A 21274-nucleotide genomic window follows, 5' to 3' on the forward strand; every position below is an offset into this window, starting at 1 on the left:
GGCACTGAAAATCAGCGGGCTCCGAAATAAAAATGAGTGGGGGTTGGGGCAGAGGAGGAAGAAATGCCGCCCCTAAGAAATTATAGGTGGATGAGAAAGAAACTAAGATGATGGGGGAAGAGGGCAGAGGGTTAAGAAGGGGAGACGTCTGATGGGAGAAAGGGAAAGGGGATGGGAGCTGAACTTTTAAAAATTTAGATGTACTGTGTGGTGACAGGCCCTTCTGGCCCTCCAGCCCATGTCTCCCCAATGCACCCATTTATCTACAAGCATGTATGTTTGAGGAAACTGAAACTCTTGGAGAAAACTATGAACAGAAGTGGAGCGATGAGGAAAAGAGACCCTGGGGTAAATTGGAGAAGTTGATATTGATGCCGTCTGGCTGGAGACTTGAGGTGCTGTTCCTCCAATTATGCAGTACACAAGACCAGGGACAGATATGTCAGTGTAGCAGTGGGGTGGGGAATTAAAGTGGATGGCCACTGGGAGGTCCTTGCTGTTGCAACGGACAGAGCGAAGGTGTTCAACAAATCAATCTCCCAGTCTGAAGTAGAGGAGGCCACATCGGGAGCAGCAGAAGTAGTAAATGATCCCCACAGATTCACAGGTGAAGTGTTGCTTCACTTGGAAAGACTGGGACCCTGAATGGCGGTAAGGGAGGAGGTAGAAATGCAAATGTAACACTCTGTGCTTTACTCTCATTTCTGTGACCACAAGGATTATTGTAGACAGGTAAATCAGGGTGCATGGATTTGGTGGACCAAGGGGTCTATGTTAGTGCCTTCCAACTCTATGACATTGTACACTTTTGTTCACCTTTTCAGATCCCCTTCCCTGCTCAAGGAAAACAAGCTCCACCTGTCAATGCTTTCCTCATAAATGAAATACTCTATCCCAGGCAGTGTCCTGGTGAATCTCTTCTGCATCCTTCCCAGTGCAACCGCAACCACATTGTTCGTTATCGTGTAGTGACGACAGCTGCTCAAAATATTCCACTGTGGCCTGACTAATTTATTATAAAGGTGTTACAAGGCCATTGTATGTCCTGTTTAATGAAGGCAGGCCTCGTGTCTGCTTTCATTGCCTGTCGATCACCCTGTGGTGCCTCCTTCAGGGATTCTTGTTTCTTAGTAATCTCTTGGGTGCTACCATTCAAAGTGCATGTCTGACCCTTATTAGATCCTGGCCATTCGACATGTGATCAGAATTAGGCCATTCACCCCATTGTCTGTTCTGGCATTCCATAATTGTCAATTTACTATCCAATCAACCCCTGCATCAAATCTACGCAATGACTGGCTCCTCAACCAGCAATGAATTACACAGATTCGCCACCATCTGATTTGTATTCTGAGACCATGCCCTCTGGTCCCAGACTCCCTCACCTTATCTTCTCCTTGTCCTCTCTATCCAAGCCTTTCAGTACTGAGATTCCACCAACCCCCCCCCGCCCCCCAATCATCTAGGCTCCAGTGAGTACAGTCCCAGAGTCATGAAGCACTCCTCATAGGACAACCCTCTGCTCATCGTGTTAATTCTGTCTCCATGGACTACTCACAGCACCACCACAGAGCTCTGTGTCATTTCTAAATTTATTAATAACATTCACATCTGAAACATTGACCAAACACGTCATTTACATTCACATCAGAAACATAAAAACCCATGTCTAAAACTGGTAATTTGAGTCTTTTCTGAAACATCTCAACTTTTTTTTTGGTAGAACATGGGAGAAGGCCATTTGGCCCTGTAGTCCGTGCTGGCTCCAAAAGGACCAAACCCATCAGTCCCATGTCTCCTCTTGTTCCCCTGTAGCCACATATTGTCACACATGCCCATGAAATCCCATTGGTACTTTTTTGCCCTTAACCTCCAATGAAGGACAGAGCTGGTTAACTTGCCAGTATATTTTTTTGGATATGAGGGGTGGTGTCCAGAGGAAACAAATGGTCATGGAGAAAATGTGAATACTAGATACTGACAGCAAGATCAGAATCTATTCCACATCACTGGGGTTAGCACTGGCTGATGCACTCCACTGTAGCCCATTCCCTTTCTGTCTTCAGATAGAGATGTAGTGGAGTAATTCAGGCCCTCGGTGGTATGCATTGCAATATCAATTCCTTTCTTGTTCCCAGCCACCTTTCAATCACTCACACTGTTGAATAAACACAAAGCCTATCCCAACCTTTCATGTTATCAATGATCTATGTAAAGTCCACATTCTTCCGTTTGTACCTTCTGACGTTACCTAGCCTTAAAATGTCATTTGCGTTAAAGATGAGTTAAATGCAAGAAAAGAAATGGATGTAGAGATATAAAATAAGTTGTCTACTAGCAATTACTAATACTTGATTATGTGATGTTGATACAAATCTCAATACTGCAAATGATTTCTTACTATGTTATTGATCTGCAGGAAGAACAAAGACCAACCCATGAGTTGATGCAGAGTCTCGTTACAACGCACAGCACCATTGATAACAAAATGATTTCCAGCCAAGTGTCACTCTTCACCGAATCCCAACCTCTGAGATATGAAGAACTGGAAGAAAACAGGTAGATGGAAACTTTAAATTCTCTTGAATCTCTCCTGTTTTACAGCTCCTCAAACTTGTGTAATCTGATGAGATTTTATCCAATTAGATTTTTGTTTCTTGTGCCTCGGGTTTATTGCAACTGTCAACATACTTTCCACTGTGCACCTGTAGAAGATTGACAGAGTATGTGACAACATGTCAAATTGAGAGTGGAAATGAACAATGGCAATCAGTAATGGGTGTGTTGCCACACGATCAGTGTGTGAGCTGATTTCAAGAGAAAGAAGCCTTCATTGGGGCTTAGAAAAATTGGGGCAATGGGCAAATTCATATCAGATGCAGGTAAACATGAAGAATCCACTATGGATTTTAAAACATTTTACCTAACTGGTGATGGGTTGGGAAAAGGAGCAGTGCAATGAAATTGGATGTCTTTGTACATCAGATGTTGGAGGCAAGTAATCATGCACAACCAGCAGTTAGGATAGTGAACAAATAGCATGGCTATCATTGCAAGTGTATTTGAGTACAGGAATACAGTTGAATTGAAAAGGGCCTTGGTCATCCAGGTTTGGTCTCCTTATCTGAGGCAGAATATTCCTTCAATGGATGAAGCACAGGAAGTATTTACTACATGAATTCTTACAATGTTTGGGGAAGTTGGTAGATGCACAAAAAAAATTTGTCCGGTTAGGTCTGCTATTCAGGAAGAAATGGAAGGATTTGAGACCTTTATGTGGGATGGAAGTGTATCAGAACTGGACATCCATGGTGAAAATCATCTTGCCCAGGTAACTGGAAGTTGTTGAAATGGTGGTGAAAAAGTGAAATGTCCTGGATGTATGTGGGAAGAGACTGGACCAAGTGGTATGATGATACCAGTTCAGTGGGGCAGGAGAACATGGAAGTAGTGGATCAACTGGGGAAGGTGGGTTTGTGGATCCTGGGTAGGATGTAGAACTGGGCAGTGCAGGGTTGGGAAACAATGGGTGTTGCTGAAGGGACAGATGGAGGGTTATGGGCATTGTGCAGGGAGGTGGGACTAGAGAGGGGTGTTTGGTTCGGTGCGGACTAGAAGATTGAGGGTTATGGGCATTGTGCATTGGACATTGTGCAGGGAGGTGGGACTAGAGAGGGGTGTTTGGTTCGGTGCAGACTAGAAGGGCCTAATGGCCTGTTTCCGTGCTGTAAATTGTTATGTTATGAAAGCACCAGAATTGATGAGATCAGTAATGGTGCAGGACATGATGGCATCATGTTTCTTGGTGGTGAAGTCCTGTTCAAGATAAGAGGAGGTGTCTGAGATTTATCATCTGGCTTTGGCAAGGTGGAGGGAGGTCAGTAATTCAGACCAACCTTGACTGCAGTTTTGATAGTGAGATTGGGATTGTAGCAGAGAGAATGGGGGCAATACATTCCAAGGGTTGTGGGGGGGCGGGGGATAAGACTACATATATCTATATAGTATCTCTTAATGCAAGAATAGCCAAACATTTTTGGTTGTGGGCCACATTGTTTGTGAGCCAAACAATATTAAGCTTGTTGTAACGGGGCACTTAACTATGGGCAACAGACCATCTACAGCCTGAGGCTGTAGTTTGGCCACCCCATCTCAACTGTTAGCCTGTGCTCTTCCCCACCCCCCCCCCACCCCCCCCCACCACCTACCCTTCTTGTTTTATTCAGGCATCTGCCTGGTTTTCAGTGCTTTTGTTGAAGAGTTTGGGCCCGGAACGTGGTCGGCCCTTTACTTCCTCAGAATGCTGCGTGACCTGCTGTATTTGTTGGGCACTTTTCGGTGGACTGAAATACCGAGCTTGTTATTTCAGATTCTGGCAACTACCATGCTGTACCTTTTTATTTTCCCTTGTTTATCTCTACTCTCTCTCTCGTTTTACCCTTTGATGGATAATGTCTTTATCCATTTTCCTACATGGATACCAATTTGAATGCAATAAATTCTATTCAGTAAGAGGAGAGAGGTCCTGGAGAGATGCTGGAATAATTTTACCAATCAAGAATAATAAAATGGCGGGTGGGTTGGGGCGTGGCCAAATGAAGGACCTAGACTGATATGGGTTAGAAGAACTCTCCGTGAAGAGTGATTAAAAAGGTAATTCAAAGCTATTAAACTAAAGATTTTACATGCTAAGAGCAAAATAAAATGACAGGTAAGAAAAGTAAGAACCAAAAAACCAGGGCTGAAGAAGCTCAGGTCCCCGAGATTGTCAACAGGAAGGCCACCTGGGAGTGGTGAAGAAGGTGCTGCCATGATGTCAAAGCAGATGCAAATAGCCGGGGGGGGGATTGCAGAGTGAGGTTGGGAGGTTGTCACCCGACTTGCAGAGGATGCGCGAAAAAATATAGAGACATTGATTTTCCATGGTAGAAAATGTGCCGAGAGAGGTGGCAGACAAAATATCAGTGATGGTGACGGCGCTTGAGAACCTGACGACTCATGTGGGTCAGGTTGAAAATGACCTGGTCACGGCTCAGGGAAAATGGAAGGCCCTGGAAGACAATTCAACGACCTGAAAACTGGAGAAAAAACTGCTGCTGGATAAAAATGATCATATCAGAGTTTCAGTCGTAAAAACAATGTCTGAATTATCAGGCTAAAGGGACTGATGGGAGGGACCCGGTGAATTTCTTTGATGAATGGATCCCGAAAATGTTGGGAACAGAAAGATTTTTTAAAAAATGTGCTTGTGGAGAGAGCCCATCGGATCTCGGCCTCAGAAGACCAGATGATCTAAGACCATGACTGGTACTGGTCAGATTTCTGAGTTACCGGGATCGGGAGCAACATTAAGAGCAGCAATTGATTATGCCAGGGAACATACTGGCTCAGTCGAGCTGGAGGGTGGTAAAGTGCTGTCTTTTCAAGCTTACTGCGAACTTGGTTAAACAAAGAAAAGAATTTGATTGTGTCAAGCGACAACTGCGAATATAGAACATAAAGTACTCGATGTTATACCCAGCGATGTTGAGGATTGATGTGTTGGATGGACCCTAAATATTCTGTAAATCCCCAAAAGAGGTGGAAAGATATTTACAAGGACTATAAAGGGGACCTCAGAACGGATTTCAGAAAGAAGAACAAGAAAAATTCACAGTGAACTGTGAATTTTAAAATTCGGATAAAAGTGAAAAGAGAGTTATATTTTGAATCGTATTTCATTGGTTAATTAAAGTTGTATAGAAATATATAAGGAGAGTTCAAGAGAGGGTGAATACTTAGCCAAATAGTAGCAGGCCAGATAGCCTGATTTAAGGTGGTTAATGGCACTGGAGAAGGAGAGTTTTTGGAAAATGGCGCTGAAGTCAAGGGGAAGGACTTTTTTTCTCAGTATCACAGTCTCTTTTCATGTGCTTCTGGGGTTTCAGTGCAGGGATATCACACATGCTTTTTAAAAGGAAAAATCATTGTATTGTATGAAAATGCAAAAGGGTCATATGGTGGAGCTGGACATGTGTAAATATGAGAAAAACTCTAAAATGTATTAGTTATAATAATGGTAAAAGATCCATAAAATGGAAGTTTTGGCACACATAAAAAAATTAAAGCTGGATATAGTTTTCCTATAGCAAACACGCCTTGTGAAAGTGAAATATAATAAATTAAAAAGGGACTAGGTGGGCAAGTTATTTCTTCTTCTTTTAACTCCAAACCAGTGTGGGTTGAGGACACATCCGTTGATTTAGCAGGAAGGTTTATAATGGCACATTGTTGGATATACGCAGAATCCTGGATGCTTCTGAATATTTATGTTCAAAATTTTAAAGATGAATCCTTTATGCAGAATGTTTTTTGATGGGGCATGGAGTTATGTAGATGTATAGCCCTGGAGAAAATTACTTACAACTTAAATAATAAATATGATTCATTCATTAAGATTTATGGCAACCCCCGTACTTGGATCATGTAATATATGTAAACGATGCGATATTCCCAAAAAAGAATTATGAAAGCTGAGAGCTCTGACAGTACATGAAGTTCTGTATATTTGTGGGGAGGGGGAAATTTTTGTAAACATTTAATATATAAAAGTTTAAAGATTGTATGAATATATATATGGAAAATAAAAAAAGTTTAAAAAAAAATTAAATGGCTATTTCTGGACTTACAACAGCACTAAAGTCAGTCACAGATGGTAGCTCACAGAGGAACAATCCCAACAGTCCTGTCATGCCCCCACCTTTCCCGCGGCCCCTTTCCTGCCCTACCTGTCCCCTTTTTCCTGTCCCTTCCTTTCCCACCCCCCCTTTCCTGCCCTACCTGTCCCCTTTTTTCTGTCCCTTCCTTTCCCACCCCCCCTTTCCTGCCCTACCTGTCCCCTTTTTCCTGTCCCTTCCTTTCCCACCCCCCCTTTCCTGCCCTACCTGTCCCCTTTTTTCTGTCCCTTCCTTTCCCACCCCCCCCTTTCCTGCCCTCTTGCCCGCCACCCCCGCCTTGCCTGCCTCCATCTCTTGCCTAACCCTTATTTTCCATCCTTTCACCTGTCTGTTGATGCACATCTGGTGCACTTGTTGGCCTTGTATCGGAGCAATTATCCGAGCAGCACATCTTTAGGAGGAAAATGGATGGACATTACCGGAAAAGCTTGAACTCAAGGTTGATCCTGGGTTGTTCAAACTCTGAGGCAGTAGATTAGCTTCTGTTTTTGCAAATGGGAGAACTGTTAAAGATGCTTAGTGAAGCTCATGTGTCAATAATTTCTCATGGCAGTTAAATTTCTCACAGAAAATAATTAACTGTTTGCTTTTTTTTGTATCAAAAAATTAATAAACAGAAGCAAAATGCCCAAAGAAAAAAAACTGATAGATCAAGGGAATGGGCGTGTGCGACGCAAGGCCCTGTTTGATGATGAGGAAGAGGAGAAGGATGATGAAGAAATGGCTGAAAGTGACGAAGAAGGGTACGACACCGATGATTGTAGTGAAGTGGAGAATGAAAATGAGGAAGCAACCAACAGCCAAGGCCAGATTGGTTGTGAGAGAGAATGTTATACCTGGCAGCCCAAAGTCTTGAAGTTGGAGAGGACAGATAACAAAGCTGCAAAAGAACAACCCCCAGCATTTGATGATGATGACGACGATGAAGATCATGATAACGATGATGATGATGATGATGACTTGGAGATCAGTTCAGAGACAGAGGTGACTGATGAGTCTGAGGAAGAAGAGGATATTGCAGATTCTACAGAGAAATTCTTGCATTCTAGTGACAAAATAGCAAAGGAGGAACCAATGATAAAAAGGTTGCAAAGAATTTCAAATGGTAAACAAAAAGATGAGGAGTTAACAAGGGCAAACGCCAATACTTCTGATGAAGATGAAAATGTGAAACAGACAGGAAAAGGAAGGAATGGACCAGAACTGACAGATTTGCTGAATGAAGAAACCAGTCATGCTGAAAATTTATTTAAAGACAATTATGAAGAAAATACGGATTTGGGTGTTGAAACAGCAGGTATGTGAAAGGATTTCTGGGCATTTTTGGTGTTTCTGGTTTGAATATAATTTTAAAAACTGAAATATTAGTTCCATGTTCCTCTCTCTGTGGCTCGATTTAAAAGCAGTGAATTTAACCCAAACATATTGTCTATAAACTTGTCTTTAGAATGTCCTGGGCTATTTTTGTTACACCTCGGCCCTTGATCCTCTTCCACTGTATAGCTGCCTTCTCTAAATTGTTAATGTTCCTCAAGATATCTTTGAACATATTGTTTTCACTTCTAACTAATCTTCTTTCAATTTTTCACTTGTAATGAAGACTTTGGATTTATTGAAGCATGCATGGGACATTTTACTAGAATGCACAACTTGGGCAGCCCCATGCCAAATTGTCCACCAAACAAAGTGCCAACATAAGCTGGTTTCATTTACTTGCATTTGGCTCATCTCTCTCCCAACTTTTCCCACTCAAACGTGTCCAAATTAAACACAGCAATTGTACCCACCTCCACGATGTACTACGTCCCACTTTCTATATGGAAAACATTGCCCCTCTGGTCCCTTTTAAATCCTAATCGTCTCACCTTCAATCTGTGTGCCCTAGTTTTAGACTCTCTTATAATAATGCAAAAGAACAGTGACTTCTCTCTGTCCCTCATGATTTTATATGCCTCTCTAAGTCTGCCCTCAGCCTCTTGATGCTACAGGGAGAGAGGTTCTTACCCACCAGCTTTGGTCGTCATGAATGTGGTGACATCTGTGCCCTCAGGATTTTGTATACTGCTAAGTTCACCCCATAGCCTCCTTTGTTCCAGTACCAACCTTTCCAATTTCTCTTTGTAACTCAAGCCTGCCTGTCCTGATCACATACTCGTGAATCGTCGCTGCATCTTCTTGACCCTAATCCTTCTTATAGTATGGGGGCCAGAACTGCCTACGCTATTTCAAGTGCACTCCCAGGAGCATCTTAGACCTCCCAAAATGCATCACTTTGCACATGTTTAAGTTAAATTCCATTTGCCATACTTTTGCCCTCTTACTCAGTTGTTCTAAATCCTGTTATATCCTTGGACAACCTCCATCATTGTCCACTCCACCATCAATTTTGAAAAATAACCCACCACTACCATTCTCCGTGTCCACATCCGTTGGGTTGCAAAGTTACACGCAAAGTGATCTAACCTTGCGGGACCTTGTCCTAGCTGAAATCTACGTTGACAAGATCTACTGTCAATCCTCTTGGTCACCTCTTCATAAAATTTAGCTATATTTGGGATGACCAGTTTCTCGTGCACAAAGCCACACTGACTTTTCCTGGTCAGACCTTGCCATTTCACATGCAAATAGATCTTGTGTCTCAGTCACTTCCCGTTACTTTTCCATTACTAGTCTTTGGTTCCCTGGCCTTTCCTTGTAGCCATTCCAAAGTAAGGGCAAATCATCAGTCATCTTAAAAGGCCTCCGGTACCTCATCTGTAGCTAACTATGGCATAAAATTGTCTGCCAGGGCCCCAGCAATATTCTCGCTCATCTTCCACAATGTTCAGTGATAGACTTGGTCAGCCAACACCACATTAATGTAATGTTGAAATCTTTCAGGTCGTAATTCTCTTCCCTGAATTCGCCACTGTAACATTCTCCACAGTAAATACATAGAACAGTGCAAACCCTTTGACCCACAATATTATATACCTACTCCATGATCAATCCAATTCTTCTGTCCCTATGGATGTTTTCATACATCCATATGCCGGTCTAAGAATTTAAATATCTTTGTTGTTCCAGCCTCCACCGCCATCCCATCCTGACTGTGCATTCCAGCTACCCAAAACTCTCTGAAACAAATTCAAGATTCCTTTATTGCCATGTAATAAAAACAGTGCATTTTTTCACAGAATTTGCTTTAGTCTGCTGTAAGGCAGGCAGATTCAGCATTGGCAGAAATTGCTTGAATTGCCTCTTACTGACAGAGAAAGGAAAGCAAAGAGAGTCTCCTCAGAGTCGCCATGTTTCTGTGGATTCACTTCCAGCACTTCCTCAGCCACACATACTTCAATCCATTGGCAACCCAAGCTCCAGGTCCAAACCTCCGGAATCAGGAAGTCTTCAGCACCTCTCACATCCTGTTTCCATTACCTGGTACCCCTTCTATCAGCCTGGAGACCTCTGACATCTCCCCAAAACATTCCTACACTTACCTTAAACAGATGTCCTCTGGGATTGGCCATTGCCACCTTGGGAAAAAGGTAATCTCTTTACAGTCACTTTTATACACCTCTAACTTGTCTCTCGATATCCATTGCTCCAAAGAGAGAAGCCCTAGCTCTGTCCACCTTTCCTCTTAAACCATGTTCTCCAATCCAGGCAGTATCCTGGTAAATCTCCTTTTTGAAAGGTCCATATCCTTGCTGTAATGAGGTGACTAGAACTAAACGCGTGCAGTCTGGGCAGGGTTTTGTGGCTCTTGAACTCAATCCCCCAACTAATGAAGACCAACACACAATATTCCTTCTTAGCCACCCAATCAACTTGCCCAGAAACTTTGTAGGATCTATGGACTTGGACCCCAAGATCTTTCCACACAGCTAAGAATTCTGCCTTAAACCATGTCATCATCAATCCTGCAGAAAGAAGCTGTTTCCCAGTCCTGATTTTGATACTCCCATGCCATCCTCTTGATAGTACATTAGATGAATGAAAAGGGACCTCAGTAATTCTCTGAGCCCTATATAAGCAACGCTCTTGGTGAATGTCGTCAAGATGGAGGAAAGGGAGACCCTAATGATCTTCTCTGCCATTTTGATAATCTTCTTGCAATGACTTCCGATCCAATGCTTTGCAGCTATCAAATTGTTGTGAAGATGTTGTTGTTCTTAGAAACAGAGGTCCCAGTTAGAATCAGTGTGGAACATTGTCTCCTGAATGCTGGCATTAAAGCTCTCTACAAGCAGTTGGAGAATATTCTCAATGGGGAGGGTGAGAAGCCACAGATCATTATGCATTAGTATCAATGTCAAAAAAAGATGAGGTCCTGCTCGGCAGATTAAAAAGCAGGATTCCAAGTGTAGTAATCTCTGGATTATTCCTGTCACCACATTCTAGTGAGTGGTTTTGGGGGGGTTGTTAAGATGGGGATGGGTAGCCTGGCTTTCCTGAGGCAGTGTAGACACTGCTGCACCTTGCTGACAAATAAGGATATGTTGTGAGTTATTCGATATGTCCACACCAAGGAACTTTGTGTTCTCCACTCTCTACCTGAGGTGCGCCAATACTTAGTGCGATGGGACAAGATTTTGCAAGAATCTATTGCAGAGAGGGGGTATTGAGTCTTTGCCAAGACAGTTTATCCTCCAGAAGAGATCCAAGTAGTTGAATCCCTCCCACCTGCACCACCTCCTTGGCTATACATTCATCTGTCCTATCCTCCTATTCCCCCCCCCCACCCCCCAAAAACCACTCACTAGAATGTGGTGATACCACATAATGCATAATGAGCTGTGGCTTCTCACCCTCTCCATTGAGAATATTCTCCAACTGCTTGTAGAGAGATTTAATGCCAGCGTTCAGGAGGCAATGTTCCACACTGATTCTAACGGGGACCTCTGTTTCTACTTAATTACCCTTTTGCTCTTAATATACAGAACCAAAGAACGTTGCAGCATGGAAACAGCTCCTTCAGCCCTTCTAATCCACACTGAATTATTATTTTACCTAGTCCAACTGACCTTCACCCAGACCATATCCTCCAACCCTCTCAACCAAATTTTTCTTAAATGTCAAAATTGAGCTCACATTCACCACTTCAGCCAGCAGCTCGTTCCACACTCTCACCACATGAAGAAGTTCTCCTTAAACCTTTCCTCTTTTATCCTTAGCCCATGTCCTCTAGTTTTACCTCACCCAACCTCAGTGGAAAAAGCCTGTTTGCATTTGCTCTATACCCACCATAACTTTGTATACCTCTATCAAATCTTCTCCCATTCTCCAGGGAATAAAGTCCTAACATGTTTAACCTTTCCCTGTAACTCAGTTCTTCAAGTCCCAGATCATCCTAGAAAATCTCCTCTACACTCTTGCAATCTTATTGATATCCTTCCTGCTGATTGTGTGACCAGGACTTCACACAATACTCCAAATTTGGCCTCACCAATGTCTTGTACTTCTTCATCATGACATCCCAACTCCTGTACAATACTTTGATTTATGAAGTCTAATTTGCCAGAAGCTTTCTTTATGACCCTATCTACCTGTGACACCACTTTCAGGTATCTTTATTCCCAGACTCCTCAGTGCTCTACCGTTTGCCATGCATGTCCTACCTTGGTTTGTCCTCAAAAAGTGCCACACCTTGCACTTGTCTGCATTAAATTCTGCCTGTCATTTTGCAGCCCATTTTTCCAGCTGGAAAAGGCTTCAGAATCTTTGAATTCTCTGTTGCCTGATCTGTCAAGGATATTGCATGTCCTCCTTTTACCCTTAAGTGCACTCCAGGGTTCGCTAATCCTCCCAGACTTGTCCTTCAGTCCACAGACCACAATTCTCCCCTTTCGTACCTTTAAAAGCTTCCCACCTGGCAGATATTCTTTTATCTGCTCATTGCCTCTCCAAATCAACCTCTGCATCCTGGAGTCTCAGTTGCAGCCACTGGATCCCGTGTCCATTCCCCCAACAATTCCTATCACCATCGCTCTTGTAGACTCCACCCTTCCCTGCTCTATATTGGTGATGCCACAGCCCTGTGCTCTCTGAAAGACCAATATCTTCTCTCCCTCCCTCCTTTTAAAAAATGTATCTGCAACAAAACACTTGTTACTGAGGGTATGGCCACAAGGAAATCCTGCAACTTTGCCTACCTGTGATTAAGCTGTTGCCTATACTTCAAGCATGATCACCTCACTATAGACATTCTCTACATCTTGGATGCTCATGAATAAGATCCCGTTGCTTGAAGCCATCAGTCAGGAGCTACACCTGGACACACTTCCCATGGGAGCAATCACTGGCCAGGTGAGGCTTCCCTGATTTCCTACATCCTGGAGGAGTGCACATGACCTCCCTCACTGCCATCTTCAGATTACAGACTTCAGATCTTACCAGTGCTCAGTCTCCTCACCAAAGCCTCTGCGGCACCCACCTCCCTCACAATGGGTGTTTCAGCTCTTTTTAAAACATCTCTCTGAGATCAGTCACTAAGTTTTTCTGTACAACTTGCATTGCAGTTAATCCATTGCAAATTGTAGGATGGGGTGGAAATCATTAAATATCTAGAATATATCTTGCCTGTTTCAGAAAGAAAAACTATTAAACACTGTAGATTGCATACTGTAATTTAAACAAAAGAGGTTTCCTCCCCGTGTACCCTACACTCTCAGGATGATCTTGGGTTCTGTTCAGAATGAGGATTTATTGCCATGAACAAGTCATGAAATTCGATGTTTTGCATCAGTGTCATAGTACAAGAGTACATATAACCATCTTACTACATTATTATAAACAAATAAAATAATAATTACAATAATAGTGCACGAAAAGTAAGGCCGTGTCTGTGGATCATTGATCATTCAGGAATCTGAAGGCAGTGGGGAAGAAGCTGTCCTTGGGCCACTGGGTGCTCGTTTTTAGGCTCCTGTACCTTTTTCCTGATGGTAGAGATGCTTTTTTAAGACACCATCTCATGTCGATGTCCTCAGTGGAATGAACTCTGGTGCCTGTAATGTCACAGGCCGAGTTAACCACCCCCTGGAGTTTATTCTCGTCCTAAGAGTTGGTGCCTCCGTACTAGGCAGTGATTATAATCTGCCAGAATGCTCACGGTACACTAGTAGAAGTTTATGAGAGTCTTCGGTGACATACCAAATCTCTGAATCTGTAGCTGTGTGTTCCAAGGTTGAGACAGAAGTGTGCTAGATGCTGCCTTTGGAGGGATGAGGAACAGAAATACAATCTAGCTTTAGTGTGGTAGCTCAATATTTCATTCACCCCAATATTATCCTCGTACTCATTCCACCCATTCCTCCATATCTCCATATTTATAGTTTATTGTATCCACAATATAGTGCCTGTTTTTCTTTTCTTTGCTGTTTCTTAAGGGGCACTGAAGTGGAAAGAAGAATTAGCACAGCGAGCAGCAGATGTCTTCCGACAGCAGCAGTCAGCTCCAAACCTCCGGAAACTGGTCTATGGAGAAGGTAATCTGAGAGTGGTCCATCTCACATGGAAGCCACTATTCTGTTGATATTAACTGAATGAATGGGCAACATTTTGGCATTTGCAGAAGACCAGAAATAGATCAATGCAGCAAACAATGCAACAAGGGCAGGTGGAATGGGCTGACACGTTGCAGCACACTCTAGTTAGTTTTCCTGCATCAGTGTTTATTACTGCCTAAAATCCATTTATTTTCTCTCTCAATAACTATACAATTTTCTCAGAAGTGATTTTAGGAATAATACCTGCCAACCTTTCAGAAGCGAGTTCAAAATCCTCACTTGCTAGGTGTGTATTTTCTAAACTCTTTTCACGTTGCATCTGCCGAACAATTATTTCTGCCTCGTCCCACTGACCGGTACCCAGTCCATATCCATCCACTCTATGTACCTGTTCAAATTTTTCTTAAATATTTAAAATTAATCCTGCATTCACCACTTCAGCTGGCAGCTTGTTCCACACTCCGACCGCTCTCTATGTGAAGAAGTACCCCCAAATATCCCCCTAAACTTCTCCCCTTTCACGCTTAACCCATGTTCTCTGGTTTATATCTCACCTAGCCTCAGTGGAAAAAGCCTCCATGCATTTACTCTATAACCATCATAATTTAGTGTATCTCAGTCAAATTTGCCTTACTACTTCTACGCTCCAGGGAGTAAAGTCCTAACCTGTTTAACCTTTCCCTGTAACTCAGTTTCTCAAGTCCCGGAAACATCCTAGTGAATCTTCTCTGTACTCTTTCAATTTTAAAGATGTCTTTCCTGTTGGTAGGTGAGCAAAACTGCACACAATTCTCCAAATTTGGCCTCACCATGTCTTTTTCAATGTTTTTATTAGGTTTATTTGGTTTTATCAAATAAATATTCCCTAAGTACCTAACCATAAAATAATTAACAGATCTCATACAGCAACAAACAGTATTGAGACCTACATTACATTAAAAAGATAAAAAGGAAAACACTAGACTAAATATCTAATTCAATCCCCTCCCTTCGGAGGCAACTGACTAACACAAACAGTCTACTACTCATAATAAAAAAAAAAGGAAGGTAAACATTGGGGTCAAAAACCAAAACTAGTTAATCTTACACATTTTGAACGTAATTAAGAAAAGAACCCCACAAAGAAACAAAGTTAAGATTCACTTCAGTCGTGGAACATCTAATTTTGTCCAGTCAGTCGTGCCATCGTATGAGTGCGAGTGGGAAGGATGACATCTTTCCACCTCAGTAAAATGGCCCTTCTTGCAATATGGGAGGTGAGGGCAACTCCGTGGGATTGTGAAGCAGAATTAAAGCAGATGGCCCACTTATTCCAAGGAGCGCAATAAAAGGATTTGGAGTCAAATTAATATTAAGATCTAAAAGACAAGGTACGAAAATTGGACAGAGAAGAAGATATGATGCAATGTACTTTGTTCAGTTATATATTTATCACATTTAGAAGAGAGAGAATAAAATTTAGCCAACTGAACTTTGGAATAAGCCTCACCAGAGCCTTATACAACTTTACATCCTAACTCCTACACTCTGTACTTTGATTTATGAAGATCAATATGCCACACACTCTCTTTCCAACCCTATCTACTCTGAAGCCACTTTCAGGGAAATATGCATCTGTATCCCCATATCCCTCTGTTCTACTGTACTCCTGTGTGAGTGCTATCTTGGTTTGACCTTCCAAAAACCTCATACTTGTCTGGATTAAATTCCATCTGCCAATTTACAGACCATTTTCCCAGTGGGTGCAGATCCCTCTGCAAGCTTTGAAAGCCTTCCTCACTGTCCACTATACCTCCAATCTTTGTGTCATCTGCAAACCTGCTGATCCAATTTACCACAATCCAGCACTGATCCTTGAAGCACACTAGTCACAGCCCTCCAGTCAGAAAGGTATCATTCACTACCACTCTCTGGCTTCTCCTATAAAGCTAATGTCAAATCCAGTTTACTTTCTCACTATGAATACCGAACAACTGAACCTTCCTGACTAACCTTCAGGTAGGACCAATGTCCTGATGAAAAGAAAACATTTAAGATCTTCTGCATCTCTTTTGGCTCAATGCAAAGCTGTCTACTCTGATCTTCAAGAGGATCAGTTTTGCCCTTTACTATATTCTTTTGCTCTTAAGAAACCCTTAGGATTTTCCTTCACCTTTTCTGCCAAAGCAATCTTTTTTTAGTTCTCTTGATTTCCCTCTTGTTTTTTCCTCCATTTTTTTAATACTCAAATACCTCATTTGCTCCTTGTTGCCCTTACCTGCTCTGCACCTCTCCTTCTTAACCAGATTCCCACTATACCTCAAAAAACAAGGTTCCTTGTACCTGTTAACTTTGCCTTTAATCCTTACAGGAACAGACAAACTCTGGGTTCTCTCAAAATTTCACCACAGCCTTCCTGAGCACATCCTTGCTAGAAAATAACTTACCCCAATCTATGCTTCCCAGATCCTAGCTCATTTCCTGAAAATTGGCCTTTCTCCAATTTAGAATCTCAACCCAAAGCCCAGACCTACCCTTGTCCATAATTATTTTGAAACTATTGGCACTAGATCATAGAATATAAAATACATGCCCTTTGGCTCACAATGTTGTGCCGACCTATACAAACCTACTCAACGGTATGGCTAGTGTAGCAGTTAGCGTAAGGGGTTTGTACATTCTAACGGTGTCTGCGGGGGTTTCCTCCAGGTCCTCTGTTTCCTCCCACCTTCTATGTTTTTTAAAACATTGTAAAAATTTATTCCATAACTTAAGTCTTTGCTGTCTGGTTATAGGTGCTCTGTTATGGGGTAAGTTTACCATTGTCAAAATTTTATACACCCTGTCAGCTGCCCATTCAGTCCTTCTCCACTCCAATGAAAACCCAGCCTATCCATCAAAACTGAGAGTCTCCTTCCCAGGCACCGTCCTGGTGAAGCTCCTCTGCTGGCTCTCCAGAGTGATCGCTTCTTTTTCTAAACTGTGTGGCCTCATCTTTACCAAGCTGTACCACAACTTAGTACATCGACGTTCCACAATGTTCCTGATGGCCCGACCATTTGTTGTGTGTCACCCCAGCTTTTCATAGTGTATATTAATGACTGAGAGAGGAAATTAAATGTTATTTAGGTTGAAACTAATCTGCCATTGTATGGTGCAGTAGCTCCATGGTCCAATATGTTTTAAATCTGTAGATTAAATATGTAGAAATGAACTAATTCTAACAGGCATCTAAAATTAGTTAAAATCCCATGGAGTTGTAGTTATACAGCATTCAACCCAGCCTGTCTATGCTAAGCAGGCTGGTCCCATATGACAGTGAGTACAAGAGTTGGGTTGGCACGAGGCAGTTATCCAAGACATTAGTGAGATTGCACTTGGAATACTGTGTACTGTTCTGGCCACTGTACCACAGAAAGGTAGCGGTAGCAAAAGAGACTGCAGAAAAGATCAACCAGGATGTTGCCTGGAATGGAGGGCTCTATTTATAAGGAAAGATTGGAGAAGCTGGGTTTATTCTCACTGAACGTAGGAGGCTGAGGCTGACCTTACAGTGTATAGATCTGATAGATTGATAGAATCTTTCTTCTCAGGGCAGAGGTGTCGAGAACTAAACGGCACAGGTTGAAGGTGAGTGAGAATACATAATGGAGAGGCTGAGGGGGACGTTTTTCTAACCAGAAGGTTGTGGATATCTGAAATGGGCTGTCAGAAGATCATGTGAAGGTAGAATCAGCCTGTGCAGATGGACATATAATGATAGATACTTAATGTTTAAACAGCATTTGAATGGAGGAAGATAGACAAACCATGGGTGAACCTGAGCCTGAACTCTTAGGAAGACCATTAATTCTCCTGTAGTCTTAACTTATTTTCCTAACAAACAATTGTATTTAATTGTATCGCTCCTCCTTCCACCCCCCACCCTTCCTCCACCATCAAGCCTTTCCAACTCTTAGATTTCAACTGGAAATAAGAAGGTAGCTTGGAAGGTAGGTAGGCTCCCATAGAAACCAAAGGGATAATCCACGTGTGGATCCATATGACCCCACCCCGTGAGTTATATGCATGTACGTGCTATACGAGAATATTTTCATATGTTGAAAGAACGCGCACAATTTATCATGGCCTTGGGAAAGATGCGCTGGCAATTTATAGCAAGCATGAGAATGTATAGCGGCAATGAAAGAACAGGCCCAATTTATAGCGGGTGTGGGAAAGTTTGATCTTTGAAATATCTCTTTGTACTGAATGCCATGGTATTCCTATAAAAAGGACCTTCTGGCTAGGGCACTGCACCTTATCAATGTTAATTGTCCAAACCCATCCCTGAGGGATGAGATTCACATATCGAGTGCCTTTGATTTGAGACATTAGAATTAAAATCCTGCTTAACTCTGAACCCCGTCTTCGATCTATTTAATTGATTCTTCTCCAAAGCTTGTTGCAGCAGGATATCATCTATATAATGGACGATTGACATCTCTTGGGGAGTTGATTGGGTGTTAATTGCAGGTGATTAACTGTGGCACATACTGGTATGTGCTTTGTCACATGTCCCATTTAAATGCAAATTGATTTTGTCATTCGGAATTTAGAATATTACACCCACAATGTTTAGAAAAATACTGCACCTGCGTGGTATATTTAGAAAAATACTAGACCCACACAGTATATTTAGAAAAAAATACTACTCCAGAGTAATCCCACAGTTAACCCAGCTGTCGTGTAGCAGGAGTTAGCATTTTGTGCATTGGCCCTGAACAACCACTCCTCATCCCATGCAGAACATGATGGCACAACCTGTCAGGGGCTTTGCTTTGTCAGTTTGTTGAGGAGGTGTCCCAGGAATGAAAGGTTAGTTCCAAACCCATACTGTGGATATGGAATCAGTGGGGGTGAATGAGACTGACCATGTACGAGAAGCAGAGCAGCCTCCAGGGCCTGCCTCTGTACTGGGAGACAGGAGGTCCCTGCCCCTGGGCATAGTGGTGAGGTGGTTGCTCTTTGGACCAACACAGGGTGAGGAGATGGGGGCTTTCTGGACCAACACAGGGTGGGGAGATGGGGGCTTTCTGGACCAACACAGGGTGAGGAAGTGGGGGCTTTCTGGACCAACACAAGGTGGGGAAGTGGGGCTCTCTGCACCAACATGGGGTGGGGAGGTGGGGCTCTCTGCACCAACACGGGATGGAGAGGCGGGGGCTCTCTGGACCAACACAGAGTGGGGAGATGGGAGCTCTCTGCCCTATACCAGGCAGGGTGGGGAGGTCGGGCTCCATACGAATGTGGTGTAAGATGACGCTTTTGTATCATACTTTCAGTCAATGAAGACAAAGAGGACAAAGAAGGTGACATGCTGGGAGGTATCTTTCATGTTAGCAGGCTTGACAAAGAATCTAAAAGCCTGGATTCCTCACTGTTTCCTGTGCAGGAGCTTCATGACTGGGACTTGGAGGAGGTAAGTCTGAATGCAGAAGCTGATGAATTGTCATGGATCTGTGCTGATGCACCTGATTTTGAATTCATGTCCTGAACAGCATTCCGATATTTGAACCATATTAATCATGCACCCATCCTGGGTTCCCGTCCCTCTTGTCCTGCTGTGTTCCAATTGTACCTCAATCTCCAGATGCAGTCCCCAACATGCCTTAGAGATAGAGTAATAGAGCCCAGGAACGCTCCTTGGCCCAGCTTGTCCATGCTGACCAAGATTATACTTGAGCTCATTCCATTTGCCTTTCTTTTTGCCATATCTCTCTCACCTTTCCAGCAATGTACCAGATGCAATGCCTTTTAAACATTGTAATTGCACCTGCCTCTCCTATTTCCTCTGGCAGCTTCTTCTATGTACCCTCCCACCCTCTGTGTGAAAACATTGCCTCTTAGGTCCTTTTTAAATGTTAAGCCTCTTATCTTAAACCCTTGCACTCTAGTTTTGGACTTCCCTACCCTGGGAAAAAAGACTTACTATTCCATGCCTGTCATGATCTCTATAAACTAGAGTGTTCCCCTCGGCCTCCTCTGCTCCAGGGAAGAAGTCCCAGCCTCTCCTTACAACTCAAGTCCTCCAGTCCTGGTAACATCCTTGTGAATCTTTTCTGCACCTTTTCCAGCTTAATGATAACCTACAGTTGAGGGATTGGAACTGCAAACAGTGTGATCTTACAAATCTGGTACACTGTTCTATCTCTGCTATATCACTGACCATTAAAGGCAGGTGTACCAACTGCTTTCTACACCATTTTGCCTACCTGTGTCACCATCATCAGGGAACTACCTGCATCTCCATGTCTCTCTGTTCAACAGCACTCCCCAGAACCCCACCATTCACCATGCAAGTCCAACCCTAGTTTAACCTACTAAACGTTCTCTTATACGACTTACAAAATGCAATACTTCCAAGTTAAATTTCACCTGCCATTTTTTAGCCCATTTCAGATCAGATACTATTTATAGTCATGTAATAAAACAGTAATGTAATATTACACGATATTGCATGTCATCTGCTATTAATTTTTGCATGACCTGCAAGTTTGCTTCCTATGCCGATTACATTCTCATCCCGAACGTTAATATAAGTGTCAAGCAGTAGATCAATGGTGTTTATTCTTTTGTTTTATTATATTAGGTAAAGAATAATGTCCTGGATTGTTTTGTGACTGGAAAATGGGACTTGGATCAAGATGCAACTACTCTCCTTAAAGAAGATGGTAGGTGGCATAAAAAACTTTATACAGTGAAACCTTGTTAGAACGCGGTTCGTTAATCTGTGGAATTGCTTATAGCACAGGTGTCTGTGGACCCCAAACATTGATTTTAGGATGCCAGGCTAACAGTGGCTAATAGCCACAAACTCAAAAATGGACTCTTATGACAGGCGAGGGGGGAGAATGACAGCGTGAGTCAGGCAGGCAGGAGACAGGCAGCGCGAGTAGGGCAGGTGGGAGATGGTCAGCGCGAGTTGGGCGGACAGGTGAGGGGGGGAGTCTGGCACCCCAAGTCGGGCGGGTGAGGGGGGTTGAGAGACGGAGTGCGACTGGAAGGGAGTGGGGGTGGATACGGCAGCACAATTCGGGTGGGCTTAAA

The 21274-nt window shown here is 42.9% G+C and overlaps 1 protein-coding gene across 3 annotated transcripts in view; it reads left to right on the forward strand.

The window, feature by feature from the left end:
- The window catches only part of bms1 (BMS1 ribosome biogenesis factor), a 165970-nt gene that overhangs the window by 89786 nt on the left and 54910 nt on the right, over nucleotides 1-21274 (forward strand). For all 3 annotated transcript variants that reach the window (XM_069885875.1, XM_069885876.1, XM_069885877.1), the window contains exons 9-13: nucleotides 2420-2559; nucleotides 7334-8013; nucleotides 14087-14185; nucleotides 19510-19646; nucleotides 20817-20898. In XM_069885875.1, coding sequence (XP_069741976.1) covers nucleotides 2420-2559; nucleotides 7334-8013; nucleotides 14087-14185; nucleotides 19510-19646; nucleotides 20817-20898 — 1138 coding nt within the window. The remainder of the gene's footprint in view (nucleotides 1-2419; nucleotides 2560-7333; nucleotides 8014-14086; nucleotides 14186-19509; nucleotides 19647-20816; nucleotides 20899-21274) is intronic.

The sequence above is a fragment of the Narcine bancroftii genome, chromosome 6 (assembly GCF_036971445.1).
Source record: "Narcine bancroftii isolate sNarBan1 chromosome 6, sNarBan1.hap1, whole genome shotgun sequence".
Taxonomy (NCBI): domain Eukaryota; kingdom Metazoa; phylum Chordata; class Chondrichthyes; order Torpediniformes; family Narcinidae; genus Narcine; species Narcine bancroftii.